The sequence below is a fragment of the Eretmochelys imbricata genome, chromosome 21 (genome assembly GCF_965152235.1).
Source record: "Eretmochelys imbricata isolate rEreImb1 chromosome 21, rEreImb1.hap1, whole genome shotgun sequence".
NCBI lineage: Eukaryota > Metazoa > Chordata > Testudines > Cheloniidae > Eretmochelys > Eretmochelys imbricata.
Genome location: NC_135592.1, coordinates 523,883 through 538,064, shown reverse-complemented (window position 1 = coordinate 538,064; position 14,182 = coordinate 523,883). Strand labels below are relative to the sequence as shown.

Below are 14,182 nucleotides of genomic sequence, written 5' to 3'. Positions count from 1 at the left end.
TCCCAGCTGTGCTTGTGGCCTAAGGGAAACTGGAGAGAAATGCACAAGGATTTCTGCAAGCAGGGAAATGGGATTTGCTAAACTTTGAGAAGCACTTTCATTCCAACGTCATCATGATCCAGATCCACAGAGCAGTTAGATTCAGCTAGGGCATGTGGTAACCGGAAACAGGATGGGTTTGCTTCTGTGTTGTATCCCCATTACTCTGCCTTATCGATTTAGCTTATGAGCACACAGGGACTGGTTCTTCCCAAGCATTTGTATGGTGCCTACCTCCTGACTGGAGTAATGGGTCCAAGGTTGAGCAACACACCTCTCTCCCCCCCCCCACCCCCAGCCCCCACAGCAGGGCAAATCACGGGGAGAAAGTCCCTGTTCTGTCTGCTTGGCAGCTGAGCCGTGCCATCCAAACACTAACTTGTAAGAGAAATGATGGGCAGCATGTCAACTCCCATGTAATCCATGAGAGCTCCACTGATTCTCACGTGTCAAAGAGCAGCCATGCCTGTGGGAGCAGTACTTATCTAAATGTTACATCTGGCCATGTCAAAGAAACAATCAGGGTGTAGAATGGAGCCCCCTTCCCTGGCAACTGGGATGGGGGCTTCCAAATCACTTCTCCTGGGGCAGAGTTTCAAATGCAGAACTGGGGGACAGGGTTTGCTAGTGCTTGGTACGTGTCTCTGAACTCTTCCATGCAGAATCCTGCTGCAGGGCATTTCGCTAGTGGGGGAGGTTTGTGGCCTGTCACGTGCAGAAGGTCAGGCTAGGTGATCATGATGGTCCCTTCCAGCCTGAAAGTGTTCCAGTCTCTGCCTGTGAGAGCCACATGGGAGGGCCCTGGGGGATGCCACAGGTGGCTACAGAATGTTTCTTCCCCCCAAGCCCATATGGAAAGCAAGGGGAACCGCTGGTGGCTGCTCTTCGCAGGGCTCCAGTGGGGGATGCTTCTGATGTAGCAGTTCCTTTGCTTCTGCCCTCTCCTCAGACATGAGATCATCCCCTGGCCCGTCTGATGCTTGGCTGTGTCCATGGGTGGTGGGTATCAGGTACCAGGTGTGACCCCTTTGCTTCCTGCTCCATGCAGCTGGAGTCCTGTCTCCCTGTAGGGTGGCCCTGGCTCGGGCCGCTCCACCCGCCCTCCCAGGGCTCCAAGGCTGGGTGGAGCTGGGCTGGGGGGAGCTAGCCTGGGGTGGGGACTGGTGGCTGCGGGGGATGGAGGTGGCTCTGGACTCTGGTTGAGGGATGCAGAGGGGTGGGCCTGGGAACTTGCACCACCCCTGGCTGTGTCCCGCCTGGGGTGGTTCTGGTTTCTCTGGTTCTGCAGAAGAGAGATAGACATTTGCTGTGGCCAGCAGGTTTGTGTGCTGACCTGCTGCCTGGCATGTCTGGCTCACAGACTAACAGGGGTGATCCCGCTGGGCCCCAAAGCTTGGGCCTGGATTTCAAATTCCAGAGCTGGGGTGGAGGAAGCCCTCAGGACGAGCTGCTAAGGGTAATTTCCCTGCCTTCCTATCGGAGGGGTGCAAGCGCTGTGGGGTGAGCAGCTGGGAAGGGAGGAAACCCTTGCACTCTCTGTACAGCACGCTGGCATTGTACACTCTGGGCTCAGAGAGACACGTAGCAAACCAATACACAGGAAACCTGACCCAGTAATCAGTTCACATCTGTAAATACTTTCTGGGCGGTTAATTACTTCCAGTGCAAAGGGCTCGTTTCTAATCTCCCATTAGCAATCCCACATTTCTTTCCATTTCAGACGGCCTCAGCAAATCAGTCTTGCTGCCACAAAGGACAGGAAGAAGAGCACTAGTGACTTTTTTTTTAATTAAGTCAGTTGTTGGTGCTACTCTAGGATAAAATTAATCTGTTTTTCATAAATGGAGTTGGATTCTGTTATTGCTCCGTCAACTTCCTCCGAATGCTGCAGTCCCAGCTGCCTCACTCCTGGTTTGTAGTCCTCCATTAATACACTGCTTAGTCAACTGCTACCTGCAAAAAGCCTCAGAGGTTGTGCCTTACATTTGCAATGTTAACATAGATCCACAGGCATGGCTCTCAGCTCTAGGGCAGCCTGTCAGGTGCAGTCCCCCTGAATCTCGAGCTCAGACTCTGTAACACCGTGGTTTGCTGCATTCATAGAGGGTGTCACCCACCAAAGAAAAGATCTTTACACCTAATTCTTAATGCCATTGTAGCTCTTGAAACCACCAAGGAGAGTGGGGGCCTCAGGAGGAATTTCAATGAGGGGAGAATGGTGGTCTTGCAGATTAACTGAGGAAAGGTGTTCCATATGTAGGGGTGACATGGAATACCGTACAGAGAGTTGTTTGGTGGGGAAGCAGCCATATGACATGTTAAGCAATAAGTAGGATGGTGTGTGTGTTGAGGGAAGGGGGGCTGTTCTAAAAATTAAACCTTAGCATAAAATTTGAATAATAAAGCATCTGATACTGTCTCTCAAAATATCATTTCAAATGAATTCAGACTGGTTTGGCTAAAAACACTCAGGGGAATGAAAACCTATTTAAAAGGAAAAAAAGTAATGTGAAATGACAAAGGCCAGTATTGAACTGTGTGTTGGGGTACCACAAAGACTAACGTTAGGCCTATTCCTATATAATATCTTCAGTAAGGATTTGGAAGAGGAATTAAACAGCATGCTAATGAAATTCACAGATAATCCCAAACTGGGATGAGTTACAAACATTAATGAGGACAGTAAAAATATAAGTGGGGCATGAGGGCAGAACATTTTAGGAGGTTCTGTCACGTTGGGGTGCAATCCAGACCAGTGAGGGCTAGGTGCCTTCAATGCTCTCCTGCTGTGGCTCACAGCCTGTACACTGATAGCCATTAGACAAGCATGTACTAAGAGTCTGTGTGCTAACAGCTCTGATTCTAGCAGCCTGCTTGTTACATCCCAGCCATACTGGTATCCACTAGCCTTGGTTATCCAAGTGACTTCAAACACACTTCCAGTCCTGAATTTTCCCCAAACCATGTGTCCTGAAATGTCCAGTCCTTTCCTGGACCATTCAGAAGCATAATAAGGTTTGTTTGCACCTTTAAAAAGTCAGTACCCAACAGCTTGCCACATTAACTTGAGTAAACAATCACTTCAATTCATATACAGCACTGGGTTGGTTTAGATTAAAATAAAACAAGTTTATTAACAACAGGACATAGGGTAAGTCATGTCAAGTAAAAGAAATAAAGGTAGAGATGATTACAAGCAAATAAAAGAAAAAACATGCTTCTAAAAGTCTAAAACAATTTAGCAAAGTACAGACTTTGTTTAAGATGGTTTCATTCACCAATCACTCTTTGTCCAGCATGGCTGACTGTCTTTCAGTCAGGATCTTCCACAGATATACACGGTGCTAGTTCCCCTTATTTTCATAGGTGAAAGATAACTTGGGGTTCTTTGCCCATTTCTTTTATAGTTCTGTGAACTTAATGAAATGGATTCTTCTGAAAGTTGCCCCCCCAATGATGTTTATTCAAGTTCAACATGGAGTTTTGTGGTGAGTTTTGTGAAACCATGCTGGTTTCTTCCCCTGCTGGTATTTGCTAAAATGCAAATTGATCTGTTCCTGCCCTCTCCGATGCAAATAAATGGCCACTTGACATGTGATTGCTAATCAACTGTGATGACATCTGCTGGAGGTGTCAGCTTGTCCTTTGGGAGGAACCTGTTTACCCTGCCTGACTTGTCTGCTAAACATATTTTAGTTTCACATTTCCTTCATATTTGTATGTCCTTTGGGCATTTACCATACATATACCACACAAGACTATTAATGATCAGTATGCTATTAGTTTTCCAATGATACCTTACACGACATATATCAGATTCAGTTTATGACAATCAATTGGAACAACTGAAACTCACTACCAGAAGTGATCCCCTGGCCTTCTTGCATGGAGATACAGATAGAGTCACAGGCTCCCTTTGGATGAATACAGCTAATACACTGCGGGGGAAATGATTCAAAATACATATTTCAATGAGAGGAAAAAACATGGAAAGCAATACCGATGAGAGGAGCTAGGGGAGATAGTGACAGATAATTAGATCTGAGTTTGCAATGTGATATGGTTGCAAAAAAGCCCAAAACAATTTTGGGCCATATACACAGTCATCATGTCATGAAGCAGGGAGGTGACACTCTTCTTTATACAGGTCTCGTGTGACTGACCACACCTGGTATACTGCATTCAGATCTGGTCATCACATGATCTAATACTCCACAAACTGCAGGGAGCTCAGAGAAGAGCAAGCTTCCTGAGGCATGAAAGAAAGTTGACTCCCACTTCCAACTGGCCAATATTGCCAGTCCCCATTGTCCATTTCTTATATTTTCAAACAAGCATCTTCATGCTTTCTCCATTCTGCCCCTCACGCTTGGGAGGAGCTACCTGTAAACACTGCAAAGCTACCGCATTATTCCCCTCCAAATCCCTCCTTGAAAACTTGCCTTTGCCATGCTGGCTACAAAAACACTTGACAATGAATACCCCTGGCTAGCATGCTAATCAATATTGTCTCACTGTTTCCTTGTACTCCTACATCTGTCTGTATCCTTCTGTTGTCTTCTGTTTTATACTTAGATTGTAAGCTCTCTGGGCCAAGGCCTATCTTTTAGTTCTGTTTGTACAGCACCTAGCATAATGGGGCTCCTGCTACATCACTAAGGCATGGTAGTAATACAAATAATAATGTGTGAAAAGCATGAGCTGAATTCAGATAGACCTCAATTCCAGGATTTATTAATACATATCCCTTTCCTATACAACTTTATTCCTTGTGTTCACCTACTGTACTGAAAAGTCATTGAGCATGGTTCAAACTATGAGAGCTTTATTGGGCTGTGGGGGCTGTGGTTTGATTGAGACAGGATGGGGATCACAGAGTAAATGGGAATGTTCAGCAACCGACGTGAGTGTGGAAAGACCTGGAGAATGGGGCCAGGATATGAAAGAGAAGGAACTAGGAAAAAGTGTATAAGGACAAAGAGAGAGTTTATCACAGCAGTTTTTTCCCCCAGAGATCTTTGCACCCTTCAAAGTTACTGGGATGCTGGGTTACAGCAGAAAAATGCGCTTTTGTAGTTAGACGGACACCCCGCCACTGTTAAATACAGAGCTGGTGCTTAGTGTCTTGGGTTCTGGGCTGGTGTACTACTGTCTGATTTGTTACTGAGAAACAAGGCATAGGATGTTCTGACTTGCAAAGTGCATAGAGTGAGGGCAAAGGGGTTCAGCTTGGTGACAAGGACTATTTCCAGTGCATCACTGGCAGCAGTGTTTGGAATTTTGTTCTTCATACAAGAACTGTGGGGCTCCCACAGCTGGAAGTTTCCCAAGCAGGGTGAAGTATATAGTGTGTGTATGTATGTGAATGACAGGGCCAGTTAGCACTCCTGTGAGGCCACAAAAACTTGGACTTCATAGACTTGTTTCCTCCACTTCTCTTTTATTTCAGGTTATTTTTTATTAGAATCTTTAAATTCAGTACAGCAAAGTCGATAAAAGCCAGTTCAGAACATGTCAAATGAAAACTAGTTTCAGCAACAGCACAATCACGTGACCAACATTTACAACTCAGAGAAACTTTCATATAGACAAATGCTCTTGCTCTCACAGGCCCTATAATAATAACGTGATGTCCCAGTCCTGCCTAATGTTAGTACTTGGAATACAGGAACAAGCATTCAGTATTGGAAATGCATGTCTCAGGCAATGTAAAAGAGACAATCCTGGTCTCGCAGGGAGGTAAAGACACGAGCATCGTAATTCGCCAACACAGAAGGGGAAAGGATTTGACGGTGAGCTATGTTTATAATGTACATTTAATAAAAATAGGTTTCAGAGTAGCAGCCGTGTTAGTCTGTATTCGCAAAAAGAAAAGGTGTACTTGTGTCACCTTAGAGACTCACAAATTTATTTGAGTATAAGCTTTCGTGAGCTACAGCTCACTTCATCGGATGCATTCAGCGGAAAATACAGTGGGGAGATTTATATACATAGAGAACATGAAACAAAAAATTTAAAGGAGTTAGTCTCCCAAAGGCCACAAAAAGTGGGTTTAAAAGGGTTCAGATAACAGCTCTCTTTCTTTTTCAGTAGGGATGGAATATATTTTGCCATGGAACAATCCCACTTGTTTCCAGTGGGACAACTGGAAATGAAACACAACTCTTTGTTGCATGGATATTCCAGGGATCTACTTCTCTCAGTTCCTGCTTGGCCCCGGAAGGCTACCAAAACTAGTCAAATTCTGCCCTCAAATAGGCACATATGGCTCCTACAGAGGTCAATGAGAATTTCAGGAGCTCAGTACAATTAAAAAGAGGTTAGACAATTATATGAATAATGAGAATAATAAGCCAATTGATGGGAATAGGAAGGAACTTCCCCTACACACTGCTGCTTGCTACAGATGTTTCTGGCAACTTCTTTGGAAGCAGCTGGTACTAGCCACTGTGAGATACTGGATACTGGTCTAGAGGGAGCCCTGAGCTGATCGGTGCATTGGATGTTCTCGTGCACATACGTATCTGAGGACAGAATTGGGTTGAATGAATTCAATCCTGATGTGCTGATTTTCTAGCACAGACTATATTTTTGAGTGGTTTTGATTCAGATGCTATAGAAAGTTTCCTTATTGTAGCCAGATGGAGCATGTTGGGAAGAGTGCTGTGCCATCTGGCAGAAGTGCAGAGTTTGGAAATAAAATGAGAGTGCCAGATTTAAACCAAAGGGGAAGCAGCACAACGAATGGGGCATATTTCCACAGAAACTGAGAGTATTTTTCTTCCCAGATGTCAGGGTAGGATTTATAGCTCAACCACAACTGTACTATAAACAGGATTGCTCAGTCTAGCCACAGAAATGCCAAGGAAGGGTCTAATTAGTTATTGCTTGTAAAGCACTACAGAAGAATCCTAATAATAGTTATAAGGGCCGGCAAGAATAAGATAGTAATTTCACCTCCTATTGCTAGTAACCACTGGATCAGAGTAAAATGTCCTTCAAATGCTAATACAGGATAGAGGAAACTGTTACTTATGCAGTATTATACTGTCTACAAAACAACAGCATGAAATAGCAAGATGGGAAGGCCACACTTTGTTAAAGGCCCTGATAGACATTTTAAATATGCTGCTTCCTGGCCTGATGCACAATAATAATCCAGAGAATTAAACCAATAACTGGTACCATTATATTCCTGATCTTCAGTACAAAGTGCATCCAATATTTCTGGATAGCATTAGAACCCAGAGTACACATAACTGTTATGTATATAAATATGAAAGCACTGTATAGAAAAAAACTATTTCATTAGAAAGCAAGGTGACTCAAGTCTGAATGTATTGAAATATTTTTCTTACTGGCACTCGTCTCTGTTTCTAAAAGGCACTTAGAGGTAAACAAGCAAAAAGTTTTCTGCAAGCACCAGTTCCTGTACTGGTGCATCTCAAAAGCAGAAGTGGGCATCTCCGGGCTGACTCCGTGTTGCTGTAAGTGAAAACGGAAGCAAACTCTGGCTATTTATTCCTGTTCTAGTGCCAAACAAGATTCAGTAATTTTTAAAAAAAATGGCAAAGGTGTTTGTGTGTGTTTAAAAAAATATTCATTCCAGAGTGTGTATGAGAGAGATGGATCTGTGTGTACAGTAAATGCCCTCCTACATGGGATGCAGTGAGCCTTACAGTTATCTGTACTATCCAGACCAGGAGAACCGGTGAGGCCAGCAATGTACAGACCCGTCTTTCACAAAAGTTAGGTCTTAGTTAATAAAAGATCACTGATGCCATCATGTCTGTCTAGTGTGTTATTTACAGCCTACTGGTCTGCAAAGACCCTTTCATTTGACTGGCAAAGGCTAAGACAACTGCTTCCGTATAGCTATGTGTATTTTTTGCCAGCCTTCTCTTTATGGGGTATTCCCCAGCTCCACAGAACTGCCACAGGGCTCTATGCTTTGTCGAGAGACTCATACTCTCTCCTAAAAGTGAACTATTTTGTCAGGTCCTGAAGTTCTGGCCTTAGGCTAGTGCAGTAACCTCCTCAGCCCCTACCTTTACACAAGGTGTGTCCACAAGACTCTCCTCCAGTGAGGTCACTGCAGAAGGATGCAAACCTAACTCTCTTCCTTGGAGCCAGCCACACTGTCTCTGTGTTGGCTTGGGGAGCCTGAGGCTAAGCCCAGAAATTCCTGGCATAGCAGTGTGTTGCATACCCAGCTGCTTTACTTTTAGTAGAACACAGCTGCCTTAGGATATCAATGGCCATTCAAATGCTGCTCGTGAGAAATTACAAATGGCAAATGTAAAGGACAGGCAGGTCTGACACTCAAATATTATTAAATGAATTGTAGAAAAGGTATAACAGTAGAATGATTTCCAGCACCAAAATAAGCTTGAGGTGGTATAAATATGAGGTTCCTTGGGACCGTGAGGGCTGCACACTTGGGTATTTGTATTACATACAAACCCATGCACTTGGATTCACGCAGTACTTGAATTAATGCCCTGATATAGGAAATATTTCCTGAAGTCCTACATCCTTCCAGTATGTTTAAATGGAGCAAAGACTCTATTATAGTAACTGCACTAGATTTTTGGAGAGCAAAGATCATTTTATTAAGACATCAGTCGAGACGAGCCCTTCTCCATTATACTTACTCTCTAATTTGGAACCCAGGAAAACCAAATCACAATTGCATTAGAAAGCTGGACAGGACAGGCAGAGAGGCAGGGTTACTACATGAGTTCATGCACATCTCTAGCACAGCCCCCTTTCTGAAACATTTAGGGGGCGGGAGGGGGGAGAAAGAGCCTGCTTTCCCAAATGAAATGAGCCAAAAATATAAGACTCTTAGTCTCTCATGTACTTTATTTTCTCTTTGTGGGGAGAATACTTCCAGGCTGTTTTAAAAGGAACATTCTACTGTGAATAAATAAGAAAAATAAAAATATGGAAGCAAGCTGTGTAAACTCAAGCCCTGAGGTATTTCAAGGATACAGTGTAATTCTTACATCTCTTACCCGCAAAGCATAATTGCCAATAAGAAAATGACTCTTTATGACTCTGTAAAAATGTGTTGCCTTTACTTCCTGCCCTTATACCCAAAGGAGAGGGCGAGAGATTTGAGGTAAAAGCCCTGCTGAAATGGTGATAGTCGCAGTAGTTCAGAGCAGAGGAAGAAATGAAGGTATTAAAGTGCCACTTTTGTTTCTCCCTAACAGTCTTCACAATTTATTTGTTCCCTACAGCACGGCTAGCCAAAGTCTTTGGGCACAAGATATCCCACAACTCTGCTGCTTTTCTGGATAAAGGCTTCAATCCTGCACGAGCCTCTGTGCTGTGTGGGGTTCTGCTGGGGTCATTTGGGCTTTGTACAAGTATAAGTCCATGCTAGCTGCTCCCAGTGTGGGACTGTCAGCTTCAGCTCTCTTCGGCCCTTTCTTTTGAAATCTCCGCTTTAAAAATTAATAGGATTTTAGAGACTTTCAAATGCATAACCATGATTTTGTCACACAGACTGGGTTGGGAAGCCAAGGCACGCTTTATCCTGGTATAACTGACTCTGCATTGCCCATCAGCCTCCCATCTCTCTCTTAACCCTTCCCCTTTCGCCTGGTCCTAGGACTCCCCAAGAATCCTTCTTTGTTCAGATGTAGGGCCCAATCCTACCAACACTTCTGCATGTGACACTGAAGTCAACAGGACTACTCACATGGCGTACATACTTTCAGGAACAGGCCCTTAGATATCAACTCATTTGAATAAATCCTATTTATTAATTGTATTTCCTTTTAATTTTGGGATTAGTGGATAAAAACTACATTAAAGGTTTTATTTTAAAAATGGCAGTTGCTCCTACACTGATTATTAGCCAACAGGGGTCACTATGAAAGGGTTTCAACCTGTATATATGCCAGGGCTTTATGCACACTCTCACATAGTGGGGACACTGCAGGAATGTGCATGCAAACATGTGCCCACACAACATATGTCATATGCATGCATTCACCCACACAATGTACTATATATACAGATATCTGTACTTGTGCACTCTTGCAGATCCATACGTGGAGACAGGCAGGTGCTTATCCAGTGTATATAGATGCGCAAGCACTCAGCCATATATATGCAAAGATATTTAAAAACAAATTAATTTTAGGTACCATCTTTGCCTTTTCATTTTAGGAAAGTACATTTTAAACCCTCATTTTACTCATTTCAGTTTTCTGACTTAAAAGTTTGAACACAATTAATGCAATTCACACTCACCAAATGAGGCCTTTTCCTCTCGGTTGGTTAAAACACTAATCAAAAATGTATTACAATTATTAAACTCTGAGAATGCATCTTGTAAAGTCTTGTAAAGTCTGGAAGTCCCGGAGCATAGAAATTGTGCAGTGAGTTTTAGAGCATGTCCCTTGTATTGCGGATAGCACAGCAGAGAACCATGCTGAATATCATGCCAAAGATCTAAAAGAGAAGGAATGTGATTTAGAGATTTCCATGGAATGCCTCCTCTTACAAAAGTAGATATAGTTACAAAACTGTCATTTCAGAACAATCTAATGATCTTCCCAGAGGGGTAGTGGGCACAGATGACTGTTCCTCTCCACAAGTCTCAGGAAAGAAGACCGTTAACATGGAAGAAACATCATCATTCCTCAGAGCTAAGATGATATGCCCATAGCAGTGCCATGGAAGTTTTAAATGCTCTGCAAGCATAATGCCCTTCCCAAATATCACTGGGGAGATCATTAACACTATTACTGATACTGTCTGCACTGACACAAGATCAGCACTGTCACTGGTATCAAATCCAGCACTGAAACAGAGGACCTGAATTTCAGTCTAGCACAGAAACGTGGTTATAGGAGGTCTCTGTTCATGGAGTATCATGTGTACTTCTGAATAAGAGCAGAGCTCAGCTCTGGGTGTAAGATAGGCTAACGTATGGGATTGCTGCAGGATACTGTGGGTTTAGAGAGAAACTTAAACTCTTAATAATTACTGTACATGAGGCAAGTTTATACACTGCATGTAAATAGAATCCATAGTCTTAAAGCACAGGAAACTGCAGGGGTTAAAATGGAATCCAATGGAGGGTGCTAGAGTCTCTAGTAATTCCTCCCTAGTCACAGTTTTTAGCTCCAGAACAGAGTTTACAGGCAATAAGCAAAGACGTCATCCATGATCATGAGAAACAGGCAAGCTATGCCATTGAATCCCTTCCCCAGGAACACAGGACAACAGCTGGCCAGCCTTACCACATAGGAGCCATGGACTAGCACTTGCTTCTCCTTCCAGCCCAGATGCCTGAGAGTTGTGAAGTTAATGCAGGACCACGAGGACCCCAAGTGCGTGGCATCTGATATCTCCTTTTACCATATCTGTGCCCATTTCAATGGGACGTTATGAAGATTGGATCCCTGTATGCAGTGCACACGTACTCTTAGGCACTGAACAGCCTGCTTATTGAGGCTCTGTTCCATCTGGATTGCTTTGCCATATTTTCCATGCATGCCATTATATTTTAGAAAAGTCACATTTCAGGTTGCCTATGGCTAACTGGTTGTTATGACCTTCCCATATTTCTGAGAATGTTTAACACCCCCTGCCTCTCTCCATCCCCACAGGTCAGGTGTAGCGACCATATTACTATGCTCTTTAGTTTGAAATATATGAACCCTCCTCCCACATCTGAACTCAGTGAGCTTTGGAAAGTACAGGTAACTCCATTAACTTCCTCCTCCAGAGAGCAGGTAGGAGTGTAATTCCTCAGAAATCTTGTTTCATCCTGTGTCTTCAGACTGTCATTGGCTGCTGAATCTGGAGCAGATCGCAGCAGATGCAGGCTGGAAAATGCTTTTAATCTCCAAGCCTCTGTCAGTTTGATGTGTCTTCTTGCTGGATTCATGCACTAGTGTGACATCTAGTGGCCACACAGCTCAGTTATGAACGCACAGATTTTTGGAAATGGCAAAGCACACTTTTTGTGGGAGAAGATGAAGTTTAAAACAAGTGAAGTGAGAAGCTTTGGGGATACGATTAGATGAATCAGTCACTGACAACATGGTGTTGTTTAATCTGGATACCTAACAGTTAGAAGAGGGATATATCCTGAAGCCATCTGCCTAGTTTAAATTCAGTTCTGTTAAAGCAATGGGCATAGGAATGAGGATGTGCTGATTTCTAGCTTCCAGGTAAGCCATGAACATCTATCACAATATCATAGGTTTTCCTTCACCAGATTGTTAATGTGCGTGACCTGGGAAAATCAGTTCCTTACAAGCAACTGGTTAAATCACACATCATCCTTCATGTTCAAATCCATTATGAGTGTACAGCTTGGATCCAAATATTTAGGGACAAACAACACCAGTGCCAACAATGGGTTGGAATGGGTGAAATCTCAGGATAGCTGGTTGGTTTTCAGTACACTCAGCCTTTTTGGCTGAAATTATTAATTTATATTGATTTACAACAGTAACAAAGTGGAATTTCTCCCAGATAGCTTGTATTCACTCTATGGGGATGAAAAATAAACTGATAAAACTGGGACTTGCCAAAATTTATGTGGAGAGTGAGAGTGACTCTCAAAGAAAAGCGTCAGGGACAGTTGATATCATATGGAAATCTCCCCAGCAGCTACTGCAGAGCATCTCCCAGGAAATATGGACTCGGGGAGGGTGCAGGGATTTCATATAGACAGAAAAGACAATGATATGATGTATTTACTCACTGTGATGCCAGCAATTCCAATTCCAACGATTCCAACTAAATGCAGATTCGAGTTAATTAAATTCTGGATTTCATCCAGGCAGTTCTATTAAAAACAGAATGAAAGTTCCACTTAACTCCTAGACAAATATTTCTATATCATTTCCCTAAACTCTTGCCTTCATGTACACGGAGAAAGGCTAACACAGTGACCTGTCTGCTAATCTGCCTTCTCTACCTTGTGCCCTGCTCGACATTTCTTGCTACTAGGTAGCTTACTCTCCCCTCATCTGAGCAATCAATAGGCTTTAAATTCCCAGGAATAATCTCCTTTGTTGTCCTCACCATACTCCTTTGTATACCCATGTGCCATCTCAATAGCACTCACATGTGGGTTTTCATTAATAGCTTCCCCACAAGTTAAAGCCAGCTATGTGTCCGGATACACTAAATCAGGGGAATATGGCCTTTCGGGATAATGGTGCAACTGCAGGCAGGTGCCACAAAAACTAGAAATGAGAGTGTTTCCCTCATTTTAATTGGCCACGTTCCTAGCCAGGGTCCTCTGAGCATGGTGAAGACAGGCACATGCCATAATTCAACCTTCAGCAGGCCTTTCATTCAGACTCCTAGACACCAACATCTAAGTGCCCCTGCTCTTCAGACTGTGTGACATTACTGCCACAGCTACCTGGGGAGGTGGTAGGGAGGCTGCAGACAACAAGAGCAGGGGCTGTTCACATTTCTGAGTCTGATCCCTCACTCTCCTCTGCCTCTATGCTGTTCAGCTGCACAGAACTGCCCATGGCTGAGAAGGTGCTGGAGCTTATTCAGGGCAGATAGCTGCTCTGACTTTCCCGAATATGATTCTACTTGCACATTTCTCCAATTTCATCTTAAGTAACTCTGATATGGACAAAGGATATCTGAATCATCTGAAGCCGGCTGATCCGACTGTGGACATAGTCTCTCCTCAGCTAGCTCCTCTGGGCTATAAACTTAAGTCCGTCCCAGTGTCATCATTAGTGCTATTTTTGCTCCTTGTGTGTCAGAGAAACTTCTGTTTCAAACTGACATATCTGTGGGGAACGGTAATTAAAACAATCAGCACAGAAGACACTCACCTTGGGCACCTGGATGCCCTCTGGACAGGTGGGCTTCACCTGAACCTCACTTTCTTTACCACAGCATTGAAGCTACATAGTTGAGAGAGAGACAGAAAGTCAAAAAAGGAAGAAACTACAGGCTAGTTTCCTACTGAGACTCTGCATTCAATGGCAGCAAGTGGGCCTGACTGCTCAAGGCAATACAAATCCCTGCTATGGACAGGCCAGCAGTTTCTAAATCCCTTTACCCAGGAAAACAGAAATAGTTCAAGCACTATGTGTAAAAATGTGGGCACCACGTTGAAGCTGCAGCAGAGTATGCT

At 43.5% G+C, this 14,182-nt stretch overlaps 1 protein-coding gene across 1 annotated transcript in view; it reads right to left on the bottom strand.

The window, feature by feature from the left end:
- Window positions 1-5,273: 5,273 nt before the first annotated feature.
- The window catches only part of TSPAN2 (tetraspanin 2), a 57,556-nt gene continuing 48,647 nt past the window's right edge, over window positions 5,274-14,182 (bottom strand). Inside the window, exons 6-8 of the mRNA XM_077839368.1 lie at window positions 13,878-13,949; window positions 12,776-12,859; window positions 5,274-10,506 (exon numbers count right to left, since the gene is read on the bottom strand). Of these exons, the coding sequence (XP_077695494.1) occupies window positions 10,441-10,506; window positions 12,776-12,859; window positions 13,878-13,949 (222 nt within the window). The 3' untranslated portion in view covers window positions 5,274-10,440. The remainder of the gene's footprint in view (window positions 10,507-12,775; window positions 12,860-13,877; window positions 13,950-14,182) is intronic.